At 39.1% G+C, this 17,494-nt stretch overlaps 3 protein-coding genes across 3 annotated transcripts; 1 reads left to right on the top strand and 2 right to left on the bottom strand.

The window, feature by feature from the left end:
* Nucleotides 1-97: 97 nt before the first annotated feature.
* On the bottom strand, nucleotides 98-4,909 carry LOC131790641 (peroxidasin-like; the record flags this gene model as incomplete). The annotated part of the gene is made up of 6 exons (XM_059107874.2): nucleotides 4,745-4,909; nucleotides 3,612-4,212; nucleotides 2,413-2,594; nucleotides 1,431-1,687; nucleotides 797-1,090; nucleotides 98-269 (listed from the first exon to the last, which is right to left on the bottom strand). Coding segments are annotated over exons 1-6 (1,671 nt in total), but the record flags the coding sequence as incomplete, so codon positions are not given.
* A 4,552-nt stretch (nucleotides 4,910-9,461) lies between these two features.
* On the top strand, nucleotides 9,462-13,621 carry LOC131790640 (prostaglandin E2 receptor EP4 subtype-like). Its single transcript, XM_059107873.2, has 5 exons — nucleotides 9,462-9,521; nucleotides 9,737-9,783; nucleotides 10,721-10,847; nucleotides 11,288-12,085; nucleotides 13,391-13,621. Exons 4-5 carry the CDS (start codon nucleotides 11,321-11,323, stop codon nucleotides 13,619-13,621), a joined length of 996 nt encoding a protein of 331 aa, XP_058963856.2. The 5' UTR covers nucleotides 9,462-9,521; nucleotides 9,737-9,783; nucleotides 10,721-10,847; nucleotides 11,288-11,320.
* A 764-nt stretch (nucleotides 13,622-14,385) lies between these two features.
* LOC131790718 (valacyclovir hydrolase) lies at nucleotides 14,386-17,494 on the bottom strand. Its single transcript, XM_059107980.2, has 3 exons — nucleotides 17,097-17,494; nucleotides 16,337-16,534; nucleotides 14,386-15,542 (listed from the first exon to the last, which is right to left on the bottom strand). Exons 1-3 carry the CDS (start codon nucleotides 17,461-17,463, stop codon nucleotides 15,235-15,237), a joined length of 873 nt encoding a protein of 290 aa, XP_058963963.1. The 5' UTR covers nucleotides 17,464-17,494; the 3' UTR covers nucleotides 14,386-15,234.

The following is a 17,494-nucleotide window of genomic DNA, read 5'->3' as shown; positions in this document are numbered from 1 at the left end:
ATTGGAAAACCTATACAAGACCGAACCGAATCCTTACCTCGTCTCTCCATTTGCTGAGATCTGCATAAGGAAGTTGAGCACAGGGCATTCTCTCGTTTCCCGAACCTTCTTTTAACATGGCCATGCGCTGAATTCTATATATCGCATCGCTGTTGTCGCAGATGATTTTAGCAAGAGAAGCTTTCTTTATCTCCTTCAGTTGATCAGAATTAAATCCGGTTGGCGAGTCCAAGTTTTGGTACCAAAAACGATCCCCTTTTCGCAGATTTCTTAAAAAGAGAAAAATTACCTCGAAAATTGTAAATGCTCTACCTTCCTCTAGGCTATCAATATTCGGTTGAGTGTAGTAAATCCTAACCTAGGCAACCACAACGGCAAGTCAGAGCAAAGCGCAAGGGCAGGTACCACAGAGAGCGAACGAGAACTCAGAGTAAACACGAGCAAACTGCCCGAAGCGAGGGAAACATAAGTCGCTGAGCGAAGTCAAGCGAAGCCAAAATCACCCCAGCTAAACATTTACGTCCACCTGAACAGTTACTTAATGAGACTACCGTTGTTTTGCACAACCATACGATAGTCAACAATCGTTAGGGTTGCTATTAATTCAGAGCAAACACCTTTAGCTAATAAACCTAAAATAATAAAGAAGGTATTAAAGCATTGCCCAACCTTGATCACGTCCAGTTGTTATTTCATCTGGAAAAGTATGCGCCTCACGCCACACCGTCGCACTTGTATCAATTTTTTTTTTACACCACATAAACAATGAAAAATTTTAGTACATTTAGGCACTTACTTGAATCCTTCAGCTAAAATGTGAGAGAAGGTCGGCCCCATTGCCCCGTCTGCAACAGGGGTTTCCAGGAGTCCACCAACATACAAATCCACATCGTCAAGATCACCATACAGATTTATCAGCTCAGACTTGAGCTCGTTTGGAATGCTTCTTTTACTCACGTGAAAGTGGTCCCTGAACTTGACATATGGTGGAAGGCCATGGTCTCTGCCTCGCTGGATATTTATTGCTACAAGATCAGCGGTGACTCCCGGTCCAGGCTTTAGTTTCATTGTTAACGCCCATGAAAAGAACCTTTTGAACAAACACAGCACCCTTTTGAACAAACACAACACTCTTTTGAAGGCCGAAAAAGGAGAAACATATCACAGGCCAAGCCGAGGAACAGGTTTTCCAAACTATACCCGCTACAAATTTCAATGCCATAGAAGTTTTGCACTGGGGCCAAGTAGCCCACATTGCCCTTCCCCTTCCCCCCTGCATTTCGTCAGATCCATATCAAGACCGGTACCCTTTCATACTCTTAAGTGGAGAGGGAGAAAGAAGTGTGTCGCTCAAGAACACAACAAAATGAGCTCAACCAAGGCTGAAGTAACTTGTGGTCTTGTTTCAGTTACAATACATTCAATGTTACCTATCAATTTTCCTGGCAGATTGTTCCAGCATTCCATTCAAGATACTATCCACACCTCCCTGCTGTAAATTGTACAGAGGAGTCGGGTTGTGCATATCGTCTATGGGCATATCAAAGAAATCAGGCCTTGTGTACATATTGCCAACAGTACTGTGACCAAACCTTAGCGCTGCGGCTCCAAAGCTGTTCGCAATGGAGGCGTCAGCGAATTGGTCGTATTTCCATGGCTGGTTTGGATTCAGTTCGTAATCTTGAAGCTGTTAAAAACAGTACCGATTATTCTATTTACAATTGTTGGAATTTTTTGTTGCAATCATACGAGTTCGTTTTGAGACTTGTCATAGAAAAAGAGCTTATATCGACTGAGTGACGTAAAACCAAAGTAATCACAACAGCGAATCAGAAGAGAGGAAAATATCAGAAGTAACCAATGAGAATTGAAACTGCCTGAAGAGCATGTTGGAATTGATTTTTAAAGCAATTGAAACTTCCAAAACTTAAAAGTTTTGAATCCTAGTGATTAACAAAGTGGCACGAGTTTTCTGAGCTAATCACGCAGCAAAGTAAACTAATCAAAAAGAGCAATATCAGAATTATTTCGAAAACCTCAGCAAAATTCAGAACACTTTTGCGTCCTGATGATAACGTAAAGGGAGTAAACGGAAAGAGTCACGTAAGTGACGTCATTATTTCGGCAGTTTTCAGGTGAATGTCAAAATAATCGTCATTGCGCTTGTGATTGGTCCATGAAACGCACGCATCCTTTTCAACCAATCAGGCGTTTTTTCTGTTCTTAATTTCGTTTCTCATTAGCTCTTCGTTCTTGCTTCTTAGCGTAGGTGATCACTGCGAGTTTGAGTTCACGACGATCAATTGAAAAGTTCACTAAAAATTAAGACATGACACATACCCCGTCAAATAAACAGATGGATTTAAACAAAAAAAAATCGTGGTATTGTTACAGTTTCAACAAAGACCTTACCATTTGTTTACTGAGTATAGTTGGGAGGTACTCGCTATATGATATATGCTGCATCATAGCTCCTATGATTTTCCTTGTTTCTTGAAAAAGCCGTTCTTTATCCCAGTGGGGGTTTATCTCACGCAGTTCTAAGGCAATCCTGTTGTGTTCTCTCACCCAAATAGTGTGCATGGCAGCTAAAGCTTTAGGAGACAAAAGAGAAGAAAGTACATGATTAAAGGAAGATGTTTTCCGTCTCGTCACGAGCGTGGAACAAAGCAAAATATTCCGAGTCCCCATTAGGAATCGAACCTCACATCTTCGGATTCCGCGCTCCGAATCAGAGTACATTTACGTGCTTGCAAAGTACATGTTTTTAAAACGTGTTGCACACACAACTGTTAAATAAATGAGTAAAGAGGGTAAGTTTCTACAAGAAACCATGGTGCTGCGTCGGTGGGAGAATACAACAGGGTAATTTAGTGTTATCAACAGAGCTGGTTACCGTAAAGAGCTTTAAAGCTGACGTTTCGAGCGTTAGCCTTTCGTCAGATCGAATGGAGAAATTGTGGGTTGTGTGCGTGTGTTTATATGCAAAAAATGGAGCTACGCTATTGGTAGGAATATGGTGACGAAAAAAACAAAAATAACTTATTTGAATGGAAAGCGCCCTTTGATAACGTGGGGATTAAGGGTACCGATTTGAAAGATAAATTTTTGTTCTAGAGTTTTGCGGCTTTCCGAACTGCTAAATGTAGGGAAAGGCCGCAAACTGCCATATGCTGCTCAGGATGATAAGGGAAATTGGGATTAACTTTAGGATACACTGCTGCGAGTCATTATCGAATCTGATACCCCATTTTACTGCACTTTTACTTCCCTACTCTAGCTAGGGTGCAGTCCTGCTTTTCCTACCCGGTTATCGTGGACGGAGAACATTCCTTTCTTTCCGTTTTCCAGTATGAACGGAAAACTTTCTTTAGGTTTCCGGACCAAAATAGCTGTTTTTTAAATTATCTGAGCGACGTAGTATGGATTAGGGCTTTCGTTTTGTTTTGTTTAGTAAAGAAGGTGGTGAGAGTTTTGTAGGCCAATCACAGCGCAATCAAGGAATAATTTCAACAATCAAACGAAAGCTGCTCTTAGTGACAGGAGCAGAGACTACATCCTAATGATGCAGGTTAAGAAAAGCTGTGAAACAGCCATGTCACTTGACTAACCTGGACTAACATTATTCCTTTTATAGTCTCCTGTGTAAAAGCAGGGAGTCTTATTGCTGTATGAGCGGCAAAATACTTTAGGATCATCAGCTTGTAGCTGAGGTAAGAGTGGCTTAACGGCCTCATTATGACAGGTTGTGCGAAGAAGACCATTCAGTGAGTTCATATCGCGTACTCTTTCCACTTCCTCCTCGTTGTTTCCGTAGACTTGTGAGGCGTCTATGAAGGCAGTGGCACTGTTAATTTGCTCTTGTACACCCTTAAACTGACACCTTGAGGCGCGCGTCATTGGAATGCATTCAGTGAAAACAGGGTCGTTTGATATGTTTGCAATGGTGATCCCGAAGCATTCTGTGGTAAGATCACTACACCGGTCGTCACAGACTTCATTTCCGTCATGCAATGTCAAAATTACATCGTGCGTAAGGAATTGACCAAACACAGACGCCATGTTTGTGCGTTGTGGGGATTGGGGTGATTGTTGCCATGGTGACTCTGGGTTCTGACTTTGAGGAAAAAACATTCGACTGACGGTCCTTGCGTTTGGCAGAGGACTGACCAGCGCTATGGTTGGAAACAAGGTGGAAGGACTTGAATCTGTCTGTAAGAGAGAAATGCAGTTCAAAAATTGACGCCAAACCCCTCTAAAACCATAGCACAAGCTGAAAACAGTCTTATTAATTTCCAAAAGTAAGAACAATTATGCAATTATGCATACAATTAAATAATTTATCTTTCAAGTAGATTGCTGTCTAGAAATTTTAACGCGTAGGTAAACAGAACAGATAATATTTGTCTATTTAATAATAAGTATTTCTAGTGTTCTATGAAGGGAATTGGAATATGTTTCTCTATTTGGTGGTTACTTAGCGAATATCGGGTGTATACCCGATGGATATCCGGTGGTAACTCCGCAATCCGTTAATTTGTTTCGCTGGCACTTATCCGCCGGTGGATAACGACTAATCCCCCTTGTTAACATTTGCCCATCGAGTTAACTAGACCAGAGCCAAGTTATTTGAAGTCACAAAGAGTCAATTACGTTCCCAATTTATCTGATCTGTTCATGGTATTTGGTTCCTATAAACGTATTTGTTAGTCAAGCGGAATATATAGTTCTGAAAAGTAATTACCTTCAAGTACCTCGGCAAGGATATTTTATTCTGGTAGCTGCTTGGTAATAGTCTTTTGAAGGCGGTCATGGCTGCGCCCCAGCGTGGATTCTTAAGATTATTACATTCACCATTCTGGGAGCGGTATTGATTTAAATCATGGCAAACAAGACCAGCGGTTACCATGCAGGGTCGGTGATGGGGGACGGGACTGATGACGGGATGGGGGACGGGACGGGGGACGGGATGGGGGACGGGGGACGTGATGGGCGGAGATATGAACATGGACATGGACAGACAGGGAACAAAGATCAGTCCAATCACAAAAGTAACCATGTTCATCTGGCAAGGGTACTTAAGTAGCTGAAATATGAAAAAAGACCAAGTTTTCACCAAAGCAGCAGTAGTAACACTTTGTTCAAAGTAGATAACGAAGATGTAATGAAAATCTGAACTGAATGAAATAAAACTTAACACAGCTGCGGTAGCATGGTAACCCCAAACCCCGCCCTTCTGTTTCAATTCCAGTCCCTTTCAGACCAGATTGGTGGGGAGAGCACGGGGCAGTCCTTAGAAGCCCCAGATAACTGTAAATTTTTAGACGACAAGTACGACTGACTTGTCAAATTCACAGACATTTTCCCACTTCTTACAGCCTACGAATGGGACCGGCATCGAAAGAGTAAATTGTATCTTCGTACGTCCTACTGAAGAAACATTTGTGTTAGAGAATAAGTGATATGATATTTCGGTTTTCATCATAGCTTGCCGTAGGAAATTAAAGGATCTTGGCCATACCTTTTTTTCAAAAAGAACCTTTTTTCATTGGAACTTTGAAGCTGAAATTGCCCAAATGTTAATAGCATGCTATTGAGGAACATTCGATACTTGAGCGCTCCCAAGAACATCCCATGCTCAAAACAAAAAAACAAATCTAAAAATTCGCTTTAGTTTCAGCCTTGTCTACAAAATAAGACTATCCTAAACAAAACAATATACTGGATTAGATTGTATTCAGTTACTGAGTGCTTACGATGTACTGATATGAAAGCAAACCTTCAAACGAATTTTTATCCGAGCTTGGCTTGCTTCAGGCATCTCCCGGCAGAGCTTCCTTCAACTGAGACCAACAACAGGAGTAAACTAAATAAATAGAAGAAAAATTCTGCACAGTTTCATAAGATTAACACCTTTCATACAATACTGTGAGAAACATTTAACGCCTGAGAAAGACCCAGTTCACAATAAAACAATAACCTCGCTCAGGTAAGATATTTGCTGAAATTTCAATCTCAAGCCTCATTTACGCCACATTTTTCTCGTGCATTTGCCACCCTGTTGTGATTTTAATGTTGTTTTACTTTTAAGTTAATGGATAGAAATACTTTCTTCTTAAAAATTCAGTCAACACTTTCGAAGCCAAGCTTGAGGGTGGAATTGGCTTTCCTAACCTAAGTATACGTAAGAATATTAAACATGCACTGTAGAGGAGTGTATCAACACAATTCACGTTTTCAAAATTTCCGGTCTTTAACACTTTACAAACAGTTGTTTTTTTCATAATGAAAAGCATTCCCAAACAAACAAACTGAACACTGACACCCAAAGAATGGAAATCATTCGCCAGCGCTGCTGAATTAAAGGTTGATTTTTTGTTTCCTTGCCACCATAAAAATCCGCATATTCGATCAGAATTACCCGCACAAAATACTAAAAAAGATTTAACTGTTAAAGTTATAGGAAGACAGTGTACACATCAGTCAAGATCAAACCAGTAGCACTCGTGCGTTTTATATAATTCTCGTTGGTGTAAAGAAAAAAATGACAATGAAGAAGATATTAGTCTTTCAAAAGGCTGTTGAGATTGTGTTAAATAGATGTGTCTTAAAGCGTACATGTTCCATTACGGATGCTTGAATTATATTGTGGCCCGCTATGAAGTGTTTACGATCTGATTTACGATCAGACTAATTTTTACACCCACTTAGAGGGCAAAGGGCCTGTTGACTTTAAATCTTCTTCAGCCAAAAAGTGACGTTTGTATAATTTCAGCACAAAATTGTACTAAATACGTAAAGGGGTAAGTTTTTAAAGAAGCTGTGGTGCTGCGTCGATGGGAAAATATAACAGGGTAATCTAGTATTATCAACTGAGTTGATAACGTAAATTGGTCACCGTCAAGAGTTTAAAAGCTGAGGTTTCGAGCGTAAGCCCTTGGTCAGAGCGATTGACGAAGGGCTAACGCTCGAAACGTTAGCTTTTAAACTCTTGACGGTGGCCAATTTACGTTATCAAGTCAGTTAATAATATAAAATTATCCCGTTGTACTATAAATACAGTTTTTCTACGACACTGCTAAACGAGCGAGAATCGCGAGTTAACATGGGCCATTAACTGGGCCATTATCGTCTTACCTGAGAGAGGCATGGGTAATAGACAGATTCAGATATGAGCAACTGTTACTTCTGAGAAGATAATGAGTCTCGTGGTCTTGTGGTCTCGTGGTTCAAACCATTTACTGTGTACGATTCAGAATAGTTCAACAATCATGCGCTCAGAGCTGTCAACAAGGATAGTTTTATCTTGGTTTTATTAATTCATAGATGAACACGAAACGGCTTAAAGCATATCACTCCACGTAAGCTGTGAACAAGAGGAAAGAACGTGATAGACGATAACCTTTGTTGCTCGTAACTGTGAAGCTAACATTGGGTTTGGCTGGGATAATTTGATGGCATCTGTACCATACCATACTAAAAACATAACAAAACTGGAAAATAGAAAATCAGGAACCAAGAGCGAGTGTTTAAATATATGTATATATCTCAAATGTGTCGCGTGAAGCAACGATATGTATACATCATAGCTCGGCTCAAGCCAGCAGAGCGATTGTAACAAGGGGGCGCTCATTTTGACCGTCTGACAAACTACTGATATTTTTCACCTTCATGTTTCTTTTATGTTCGTTGTGTATGCGTTGTTTTTCATTACAATAAAAGATACTCTATTTGTCGAGAATGAAAAACTCGCCCCTATTTGATCTTCGAAGAATTTTAAATATGTAATAGCGTAGTTTGATCGTCCGGGTGAGTGCATTCCTTAGAAGGACTGTTGTCGGCAGTGGTGACTGACGTTTCGACAACCTGAGCGGAGGTCATCACCCGAGTCAAGTGAATGGTTGTTGTCAATCGAAAACCATTTACTGTGTAATGTTGATTACGTTATCATAATTCTTTGTTTTTGCATATATGATGTCTGTACAAATTGTGTGGATGTTGACTATGCTGTACCCACGCTATAACATTAACCTAATCCAGCTACCTGTCATTTTCAGCTGATTAGTTATTTCAGGCTCCTGGTACCCTCCAATTATCATGATCATTGTTAGCCAGGTGAATCAATCATTAATGACTATAGCTTGTTAAAATTTGAGGTTACAATAAAGGTGATGTTGTTAGTGTAACATGGAAAATGATGTTTAATTAATTTTTCACGAGCACGGGAAGAAGAAAACGCATCAATCCTTGCTGAAGCTTCACCTTTTTTTAAACACCCACCACAAGAGAGAGATCAATTTTAATTTCTCTTTGGCTGTCTCAAGCGTTCTAAAGACATGGAATTCGTATGAGTTCACGTCTGACATACAAACAATACAAATTACCACGCAAACACTTTTAAACCAATCAGAGTGCACACACATACAAATTCAGTAAAAGTAATATACCAGTCATTGTACTGACATGACAATTGAAAAAAGCGGGAATGACGCCAGTAGCAAATTATTTCTATTGGGAAAATATTTCAAGTGGCGTTTTCAATAATTGAGCGAATTTAGCCAAGTTCTCTTAAGAAGAGTTAAATGGTACTTAAACTTGCAAATGAAGGTTGAGTTCGTCATAGGTAAATAACTTCTCACTTGACGTCCATCTTCGCTTCCCTCCTTCTGTCTCTTTGCAAAAAGGCGACCAAGCCTATGTAAGTACGATTAGTTGCTAGTTCTATAACGGAGTTTTTCTTCATGAGCCAGACTGCCATTCAAGTACAAAGTATTATCTCTTGACATCATTTTTGTGTCCCTGCGGATAAATTCTCTTCTTTTGTCGATTCGTTCTGTATGAGAGTTTAAGACAATCCAGTTGTACAAATGATGGCTAGGGATTAGTGGTCTGATCCTTAAATTTTGTTGTGTCGTAGAAAAGCATAAATTTATTGCAAACTTCGCATTTGGTCATCTTTTAATGTCAATGAAAATATACCGAAACTTAGTTAAATTATCCGGCAAATTTGTGCAATTTTCGTTAACAGCTTTCGACACTGGAGGCAATAGGTCATGTAATGATGCTTTCCTTAAAAGATCGATATGCTGATGTGAACAAAGCCAGTTGATGGCATTTTCACATAACGAAAGGAAAAAAATAACAATAAATCTGTCCAGTCAAGAGCCTCTGTTAGTTTCTTCTTTAGGGAAGATTTATTCCAATTTATGCTCTCTACTATTTCTCGTCTAAGTAATTAATTCGATGGCGACATGTCGCATTTTAAGCGATACTGTAACATAACATTTTAGATGTTAAAGTTGGGAAGCGAGCACTGAAAGCATATTGTTTGTTGGTGAATTTTATCGGAGCACAAAACTTGTGACGTAAATCCAATCGCCGATCATAACAGTAATTTCATTTCTACCAGTAGAGTAACAACTTAATAAAAATAAAGGTAAACAAATTATTTTACTTTTCAGGAGGTAGCTTTAAAAGCTGTTATGAAAGAGAGTTCTTTTTTCGGTAATTTGATTTTTGAGGTAAGGTTTGTCGATCTTTGGACTCAAAATGATCACTTTTTCGTCTAAATATCCATTGTTTCTTTTTTTTTTAGCTTTTCCCTTTTTACCTCAAAGTCTTCGGTGCTAAGAATGAAAAAGTGATTTTCAGTTTTTTGTTATTAGCTTGTCTGATGCGCCATGCTGTGGACGGCTTTACGGTTTTCCGGCAGCTAATTTTATTTCGGTTTTTGTAGATAATTCAGACAGGTTTTCCAGCTTCTGAATGCTTCTAATATGAAGGGTTTGTATGTTTATCTGGTTTTTTTTAGTTATAACTTCGAAAACTTGTTCAGCTCTGGATTGTATCATCTGTTATGTATTTCCCATCGAATTATGAAAAAAATAATAATTTACGTTTTAGTCGTTTCTTATCCTGCCTCGAGAGAGATCTTTCGGTTTTCAATCACAATTTTCAAAATCTACATAGACTAAAAGAGAGCCGATCACGCTTCAAAAGCATCTGCGAAAATGCAGTAATGTAAGCAACAGAAAGGCTCATACTAAAAGAAATTGTCCAATTTGAATGACAACTAAAAATAACTTTTGTTTACGTTTAGGATTTCTGAAATATTCAAAGGTGTAAAACTACGAAGCAGTTAGGAAATCCATTCTGATTATGAACTTCTTTGGTAATATGTTGTTGAGAGGAAACATTCATTGTTAATAAACGATCTATTGACGGGTAATTCTGGTGGAAAGAAAGACTTCTGTACAACACGAAATGAAAGTCGTAATTTTGATATCTTAATTCCCTCGTAGCATCTCGCGATAGTAATTTCAATCTATTTTAGAGCAGGGTTCTATCTTTGTTTATCCAAAATTCACCTTTACCTTGTACTAAACCCACAATTTTTGTCATGTACCTTAGTCAATATTCAATATTTTTATCACGTTGATGTTTTTAAGAGATGAAAGAAAAGAAAAGTCTTTTTTCAATCTACCCGAGTCCATAATTGCAGGTTTAATCCAGTAGTGCTTTCGTTTCTTTACATTTAGAAGCCGTTCGAAATTATCGACAGTGTGACGTATTCTCTCTAATCGTTTTTTGTTAATCTCCTAAACTTAATTTAAGATTTTACTTCATTCATTCATGATATAGTTTTTGCGGCCAGATAGCTAGTGTCTTTTGTGCACTTTTGTGTACTTTTGAATAAAGGCAGAAATACGTTGATTTACAGGTGGCAACATGATGCAGCTCACTTAGAGTGCTTTTAACGTAGACGGACTCCGTGAAAGCAGCTCCTCCGCAAATCGTTTCTAAACCTTTTGGTTTTCATCGACACTCATGGCCCTGTAACCAAAAAGGTCAGTTGTGCCATTTGATAAATTCACCATCAACCCTTACAGCGTGAAACACTCATTTGACAGTTACTACTGGAGAATCTAGATTACGTAGATATAAAAGGCCAGATATTTTAAAAGGACAAAGAAAACGTGAAATCTCGTACGTTTCAAAACGTGAAGCCCTACTATACCCTATAGCCCTACTTGAATCGAAAATGAAATTGTGCGAGATCGTGGTGTTCACTCATTCTCCGGCTCAGAGGACCAAACAACCGACGTTATTTACTATTCAGCTCTTTATGTCAAACGATCTTCGAATTCACGAAAACATGGCCTTCATTTTGAATTTTTGTGTTTTTGAAATTTAATGTGTAGAGTATAAATCTAAGCTATCCATACCAATATTGCATTTTTTAACATATTCAGAAAATTATATCAGTTGTCATTTTTTTAATTTTCAGGAACAGCACAGAGGCTTGCTTGATTTCTGAGATATGGAAACCAAATCAGAAAACCACAGCAGAGATTACGAAATCAAACAAAATTTCATTCTAGGCGTTTGCACGATCGTCTATGCATTTGTGACTGTATTGATAAACTCCATAGCCGCCTATTATTTGCTTGTATTTAAAAAAGTGTCATTCAGCAGAAAGAAGTATAATGATTTACTAATGGGCCTTCAGGCACTCATGGGAATTCTTTTGGCGCTTACCGGGTACACTTGGACAGCGGTTGCTTATCTGACAGGTGAATGGCCTGCGGGGAAAGTCGGTTGTTCAGTGAGCACGTTATGTTTGCTGTTCTTCGGGACAATGACAGTTATGATAACATTGGTTATGTCTGCGGAAAGATTTATCGCCATGTGTTTTCCTTTCTACTACGAGCAACTCATAGAATTTCGCAAAATTGTATCAGCAACTGTGTACATCTTCCTACACGCAGGCGCACTAGCGAGTCTCCCCGTTATATTAAAAACAGTCGAACTCACAAAGCAACCAGTACCCATTTGTTTGTACTCGCTTTATTCACAAAGTTTACGAGAAGAAGTCGTAGTACATGCGTTTGTCTGCAATTTTTCACTCTGTATTCTTCTGATGTTCATCATGAACCTGTCAGTGTTAAGAGCTTTGAAGAAAATGGACCGGTCAGTTGGAGTGGAGATCAGGGCTCAGTTTGGCGCAGAGAAGGAATCCATCATCCTGTCCAATCTGACAGGTCTCATGGCTCTTTTTTATTCTCTCTGTTGGCTGCCCATTGTGGTAAGTGGTTTAAACAATTTTCACAAGAGTGTTAAAAAACCGAATGATGATCATGCTTTTTAACTACCGGCACCATGTAACACACCATAAGAATAATGTAACATGCCTTGCGATAGCTCGCGAACGAACGAGCGCACGAACACTACGACCTATCAAAGACTCTTTCCCTACCGTCTCGGCCAATCTTCGGCTAATCTTCGGCTAATCTTTGGTTTCTCGACGAAAACCTCGATTGGCCACTCTTATAATTACTTCTAAGTCGTTGAACAATCTCGCTTCCAAAGCCATATTTAACCAAAAAGAATTGTAAGTCGACGAGGTCAGTATCCTGCATTTGCCATCAAAGTATCCGTCTAGATATTTTGAGTTTAAAATATATCCCCCAGCGTGAAAAAAATTAAAATGAAGCCTGATGAAGACACACAAAACTGACGAGATGAACAAAACGAAAAAGGACATGAAGAAAAACAATCACAAGGAATGCAGCTAAATCTTTCAAGATAAACGGGCCATGGTTGTAATGGTGATAGGAACGAGTGGAGTCCAATTCAGTCTGTAATCATACCAGTGACCGCGAAGCGGGAGTCTGCTTTGTCAACCGAGATTGTGATTATAGACAGAATTGGACGACACGAGGACCTCCCACAAATTTATCATAACCGTTACAACTTCCGAAAAAAAATAACATTTAGGGCAAACATCTTTGGTAGAGAGGATGTCTATAGTAAAAATATTCCTCTATTTTGGAAATTCCCAGTTTTTTCCAGGATGAGTGGTTTTTGCTATGGTTATTGTGATCAGTTCTGTGATTGGTGGATCTAGCTGAGTGGACCTATTATGTTGGCTACTTCAACTGTCCGATTACAGGTGTCCGATTACAGCCAACTGTCCAATTACACAACTGTACAGAATGATAAGTGAAAAATAAATCAGCTAATGCACTAATCACATTTGAGGAAATTGTAATGGTTATGAATAACTTCCGATAATCTGTATCTGATGTTCTGAGTGTTCACATCAGATAATTTAGTATTAACAACTGAGTTGAAAACGTAAATTGGCCACCGTAAAGAGTAAAAAAGCTGACGTTTCGAGCATTAGCCCTTCGTCTATCGCTTTGACGAAGGGCTAACGCTCGAAATGTCAGCTTTTTTACTCTTAACAGTGGCCAATTTACGTTTTCAACTCAGTTGTTAACACTAGATTACCTGCTATACTCTCCCATCGACGCAGCACCTCAGTTTCTTCAGAAACTTACCCCCTTTATTCATTGTCCAAATCACTTTTTTTTATTATCATTTTCAGATTCGAGTGGTGCTCATTTATCATGTAAATTGGCGCAGCACGTATTTTGATCTATTGGCGTTTGCGTTGTCCACAATTGACCCGTTTGTGCATCCAGTCACGTGTATACTGGTGAGCCAGCGATACCGAGCAGGTTACAAGGCTGCTTTGAAACATATCATTTCCATAATAGGAAGTCGGACAAAGAACCGAAACGGCGAGTCGAAAGTGCAGGAATTTCCTGTTCCCTGAAGCTTTTCGAAAGTCAACAGTGCTGAGAAAAACAACAGGAAACGGATAATTTAACGAATTCAATGTTAGTAGTCCATTGTAAGGCTTGGTAAATGTCGCAGATTTACTATCTTAGTGTTGGTGGTTAATGTTCGTCGAAATAAATTGAAAGCTTAAGTAAAGAACTCCACGCAGAAATTTCTGACAGTGTGAAAAAGAGCAATGAATACCACACATTGTAAAGCATTCCGAACCGCACGTCTTAGTAAAATTCAGGAAATGTCACTCGACTGATGTGTGGTGTTTTATCGCCTTTGTGTGCCATTCTCGAGAGTGGGCTGACTTTAGAGCGCTATTCAACTGTGCGTCCATAAAACAAATCTTACGCAAAGCTTGGCACAAATTAAAATTCTGAGTCCCCTTAAGAATCGAACCTGAGACCGTCCACTTTCAGCCAATAAGAACTAAGAAATATTTCTAAAGTAACCAATTAGAACTCAAAGTAGAAACATGTGAACTGCCCTGCGCGCGTGAAAACGCGGATTACCAATTCGCGACCGGCGTTAGTTTTACAACGGAGACCTGAAGGTTAAGAGGATGGCCTGAGTTTTCTGAACCAATCACAGTGCAGCAAAAGGGATGAACCAATCACAGAAGACAAAAGGAATCCCTGAAAACTTACGGCAACCAATCCAAAATTACTCTATGGATAAGAAGCTGCTCGGGATTATTTGGTTTGGAGGTGTTATGACATCCAATCTTAAAAAAAAAAAAAATTCACAGAATGACTTAAGGCAATATTTACTTAACTTCGATGGTTTCACAGCTAGGGAGCTTCCTGGACAAAACCATGTCTCTTTAACTGCTTATCCCACTACACGTCGCAGTTTGAGCCACACTTCGCTACCAGTGTCTATCTAACTCTTGTCTTCCAGCTTCTGTTTTGGTTTGTTAAATGCATCTAGTGTGTTTGGATCTTTCCCAGCATTGCCTTCTTACTAGTCCTCTTTCTTTTCTTCCATTTACCTTCCTACTAAGTTAACTTTTCCAAACTATTCTCTTTAAATAACCGAAACATCTGTTTTTGTCTCCTAAAACCTGTACTGGACTGCAAAAAAATTAACCTACAGCAGACAACGTCACCTGTAAAACTGACATATCATTTAAAGAAATCACTACCTGAAACATCATCTCCTTCAGTGTAAAGTGTGTTCGGTGTATATCATTGTCCCCTCTACTAACTATGGTATAAAACTGTAGAAATAATTCTGGAAGCTGAAGTAGTTTCCTTTTCTTTACACATTACAGAAGATTTAACTTTTAAAGCTTATCTTCACTCGTTATAATTAGAACTTTCATAAAAAATGATTGAGCTCAATTATCACTTTCAAGATTTGCGTGTTCATTCGAATGAAATCTGTTTAATAATCTACAACCTTTCCTCATCCATGTGTTTCAAGTTTTATTCTGTTTCTTTTTAGTTCATCAGCACTTTTATGCTGTTAATTTGACATGCTGCTGTTATCCAATCTCTTGACATATTGGCCAGAGTTGAACTAACTAAATACCCCGAACCTTTCTACAGGAAAAAAATAATCTTTTATAAAAACAATGATTCTTAATAGAACATGGGTTTAAATTTTTGATTTCCCTTTCAAAAACGCCTTGACGAGTGTGTTAAATTCGTCAGCATATCTAAGGTGAAGGTTGTGTCTTCCTTCAGGCATGACATGCAGCTTAGCACCCTTAATGTTGGCATGTAGATACTCAGGGTGAAATTGAGGCACCAGGGGGTCCTTCTGCCCATGTACTACCAGGGTGGGGCAATTAATCTTCTTCACAGCACTGGTACAAATGTCACCACCTCTGTCAGTATAAAATCGACTTATGCCATCTATCCAGCCACTGTTCATCTCTTGGAGTCCTTCTTTTCCATACAAGGCTAAAATGAAATCACAAAGAGCTTAGAATACATAAAAGCTCCAAAACATGATATTGCTGAATGGAGTAAAGCCATTTTGGTGCTAGTAAAAATGTTGTACAAATATATTTTAACATTAACACAAAATAAATACATATTAGGAAGGACCCTTAGCTCTTGCAGCCCCCCCCCCTCTACTCATGAGTATGAATGGGTATCGGCCACCTGTGAGGGAAGCCTGAAGAAATTCTAAAGGGGGGGGGGGTAACCTGTGATCATAAGGACATACCCTATGATTGACTGACATGCCATCAAGGGGCAGCAGCAATACACCTTATCACTTCACACTACGCAAACCAGAATAAGCTCCTGCTAGATGAGCTACTTTGCTTGAAACCAGACTTAACCTTTTTTAATGACTGATGACATCTGAGAGAAAATGTCTGACACTAATAAAGATATGAGTTGTCATTGTAAGCAGAGAGGTAATTTGTCTGTGTTTGCATGAGAATAATTACCCATTTGGTGCCATTCTGGTGATTTCAGCGCGCTTCTGCTGGTTCACCACATTTCGGTAATAATTTTTGAAGAGGGATGAAAGAGTATGCTCAGTTTACCACCGTTCCTAAATCTGCAGATACTCATGGAGTTTGTAGGCTCTTCGGATGAGGATATTTTAATGATCAAAGTGCGAACAAAATGTGAAAAAAGGCAAAAAACCTTCAGCAATTCAGAAAAATAAAACTGTTCACAAACGAATCTTTCTAAGGCATGTTTTAAGAAAATCCACATGGTATTCATTAGAGATGTCTCACCCTCTAAAGGCTCTCTCATCTTGAGGCTCCATTTTGATGTGTCTCTGATGACTTCATACAGCTCAATATCTTTAGCTGTTACAGTGGCATTAGCTCCCCAAACTACCAGGTGATGGATGCTTTTAGGATGTGCGGCGGCCAGTATCATGGCAGTTATTCCCCCATCACTCCATCCCAGAAGTGAATATTTAGAGTGGCCTGAAATGAGGAAGTTTTCAGACATTCTTTACTCATATCAGTCATAAGATGGTTTCTCAACTACAGTCGAGCCTCGATTATCCAGACTCGTTGGAACTAGACGAAACAGTCCGGATGATCGAGGGTCCATATAATCCAGAAGATGAGTATAAGCCAATCAGACCTCATTCGAGTGAGCATTCGAGTCAACAGCGAGTGATGCTTTTGCCTTTTCAAAGCAAAACAAACTAGCCTTTACTACACTTTTCAACGCTGTAGTTTTAAAGAGATTATAGTTTCGGATATCGATCATGACTAATAAATATTCATGACAAAATTGGGACCAGAGAAAAAGGTCCGGATCATCAAGAAATCCGGTTAATCGAGGTCCGGATGTGCAGCTATTTATTTCCATTCCAACAAACTTTTTAACTCTAAATCTTATTCTAAGGCTTTGGGTGTACGATTTTTAAACCTTTAGCACAGGAATTAACACGAATTTTCCTATCAAAGACCTCATTACAGATTCGAAAGCCACTCGCAATCAAATTTTAAAGTGGGTAAAATCAACAGATTAACTCACCAAGCACCTTCATAAGAGACGCAGCATCATTTGCATCTCTTTCAAAAAAGTCAATTGGAAAATCCCGTTTAGGAGGAGTCGATTTTCCATATCCTCGAGGATCAAACGCTATAACTGTAAACTCGTCCTTAAGTCCCTTCAGCTGCGGACCAAAATCACTTTGCGTTGATCCCAGAGCACCAGGCATACATAAAACAACATGGCTGCCTTGACCAGCAACTTCGTAATGAATGTTGACCCCGTTCACATGGAGTTTAGAAGAGGCGATGCTCATGGAGCGGTGTGTTTTCTTTGATATAAATTTAAAATTAGGAGTTTTAGGAAAGAAAAAGGTTCGTACAAAAGGCCGAGCCAAAGAGGTTGCCATATCACATTTCCTTATAAGACCGCAGACCACC

This window comes from Pocillopora verrucosa, chromosome 2 (assembly GCF_036669915.1).
Source record: "Pocillopora verrucosa isolate sample1 chromosome 2, ASM3666991v2, whole genome shotgun sequence".
In the NCBI taxonomy this organism is placed as follows: Eukaryota; Metazoa; Cnidaria; class Anthozoa; order Scleractinia; family Pocilloporidae; genus Pocillopora; species Pocillopora verrucosa.
Note: the sequence above shows the minus strand (reverse complement) of the source record. Positions and strands in the feature narration are given on the sequence as shown.

What these genes read in the sequence shown, in the direction of transcription:
- LOC131790640 (XM_059107873.2), top strand. Translation starts at nt 11,321, where the DNA reads ATGGAAACCAAATCAGAAAACCACAGCAGAGATTACGAAATCAAACAA. An exon ending in TCTGTTGGCTGCCCATTGTG is followed by an intron (nt 12,086 to 13,390) that starts GTAAGTGGTTTA and finishes TATCATTTTCAG; the next exon opens with ATTCGAGTGGTGCTCATTTA.
- LOC131790718 (XM_059107980.2), bottom strand. Translation starts at nt 17,463, where the DNA reads ATGGCAACCTCTTTGGCTCGGCCTTTTGTACGAACCTTTTTCTTTCCT. An exon ending in GTCTCTTATGAAGGTGCTTG is followed by an intron (nt 16,535 to 17,096) that starts GTGAGTTAATCT and finishes TCCTCATTTCAG; the next exon opens with GCCACTCTAAATATTCACTT. An exon ending in GATGAGAGAGCCTTTAGAGG is followed by an intron (nt 15,543 to 16,336) that starts GTGAGACATCTC and finishes ATTTCATTTTAG; the next exon opens with CCTTGTATGGAAAAGAAGGA.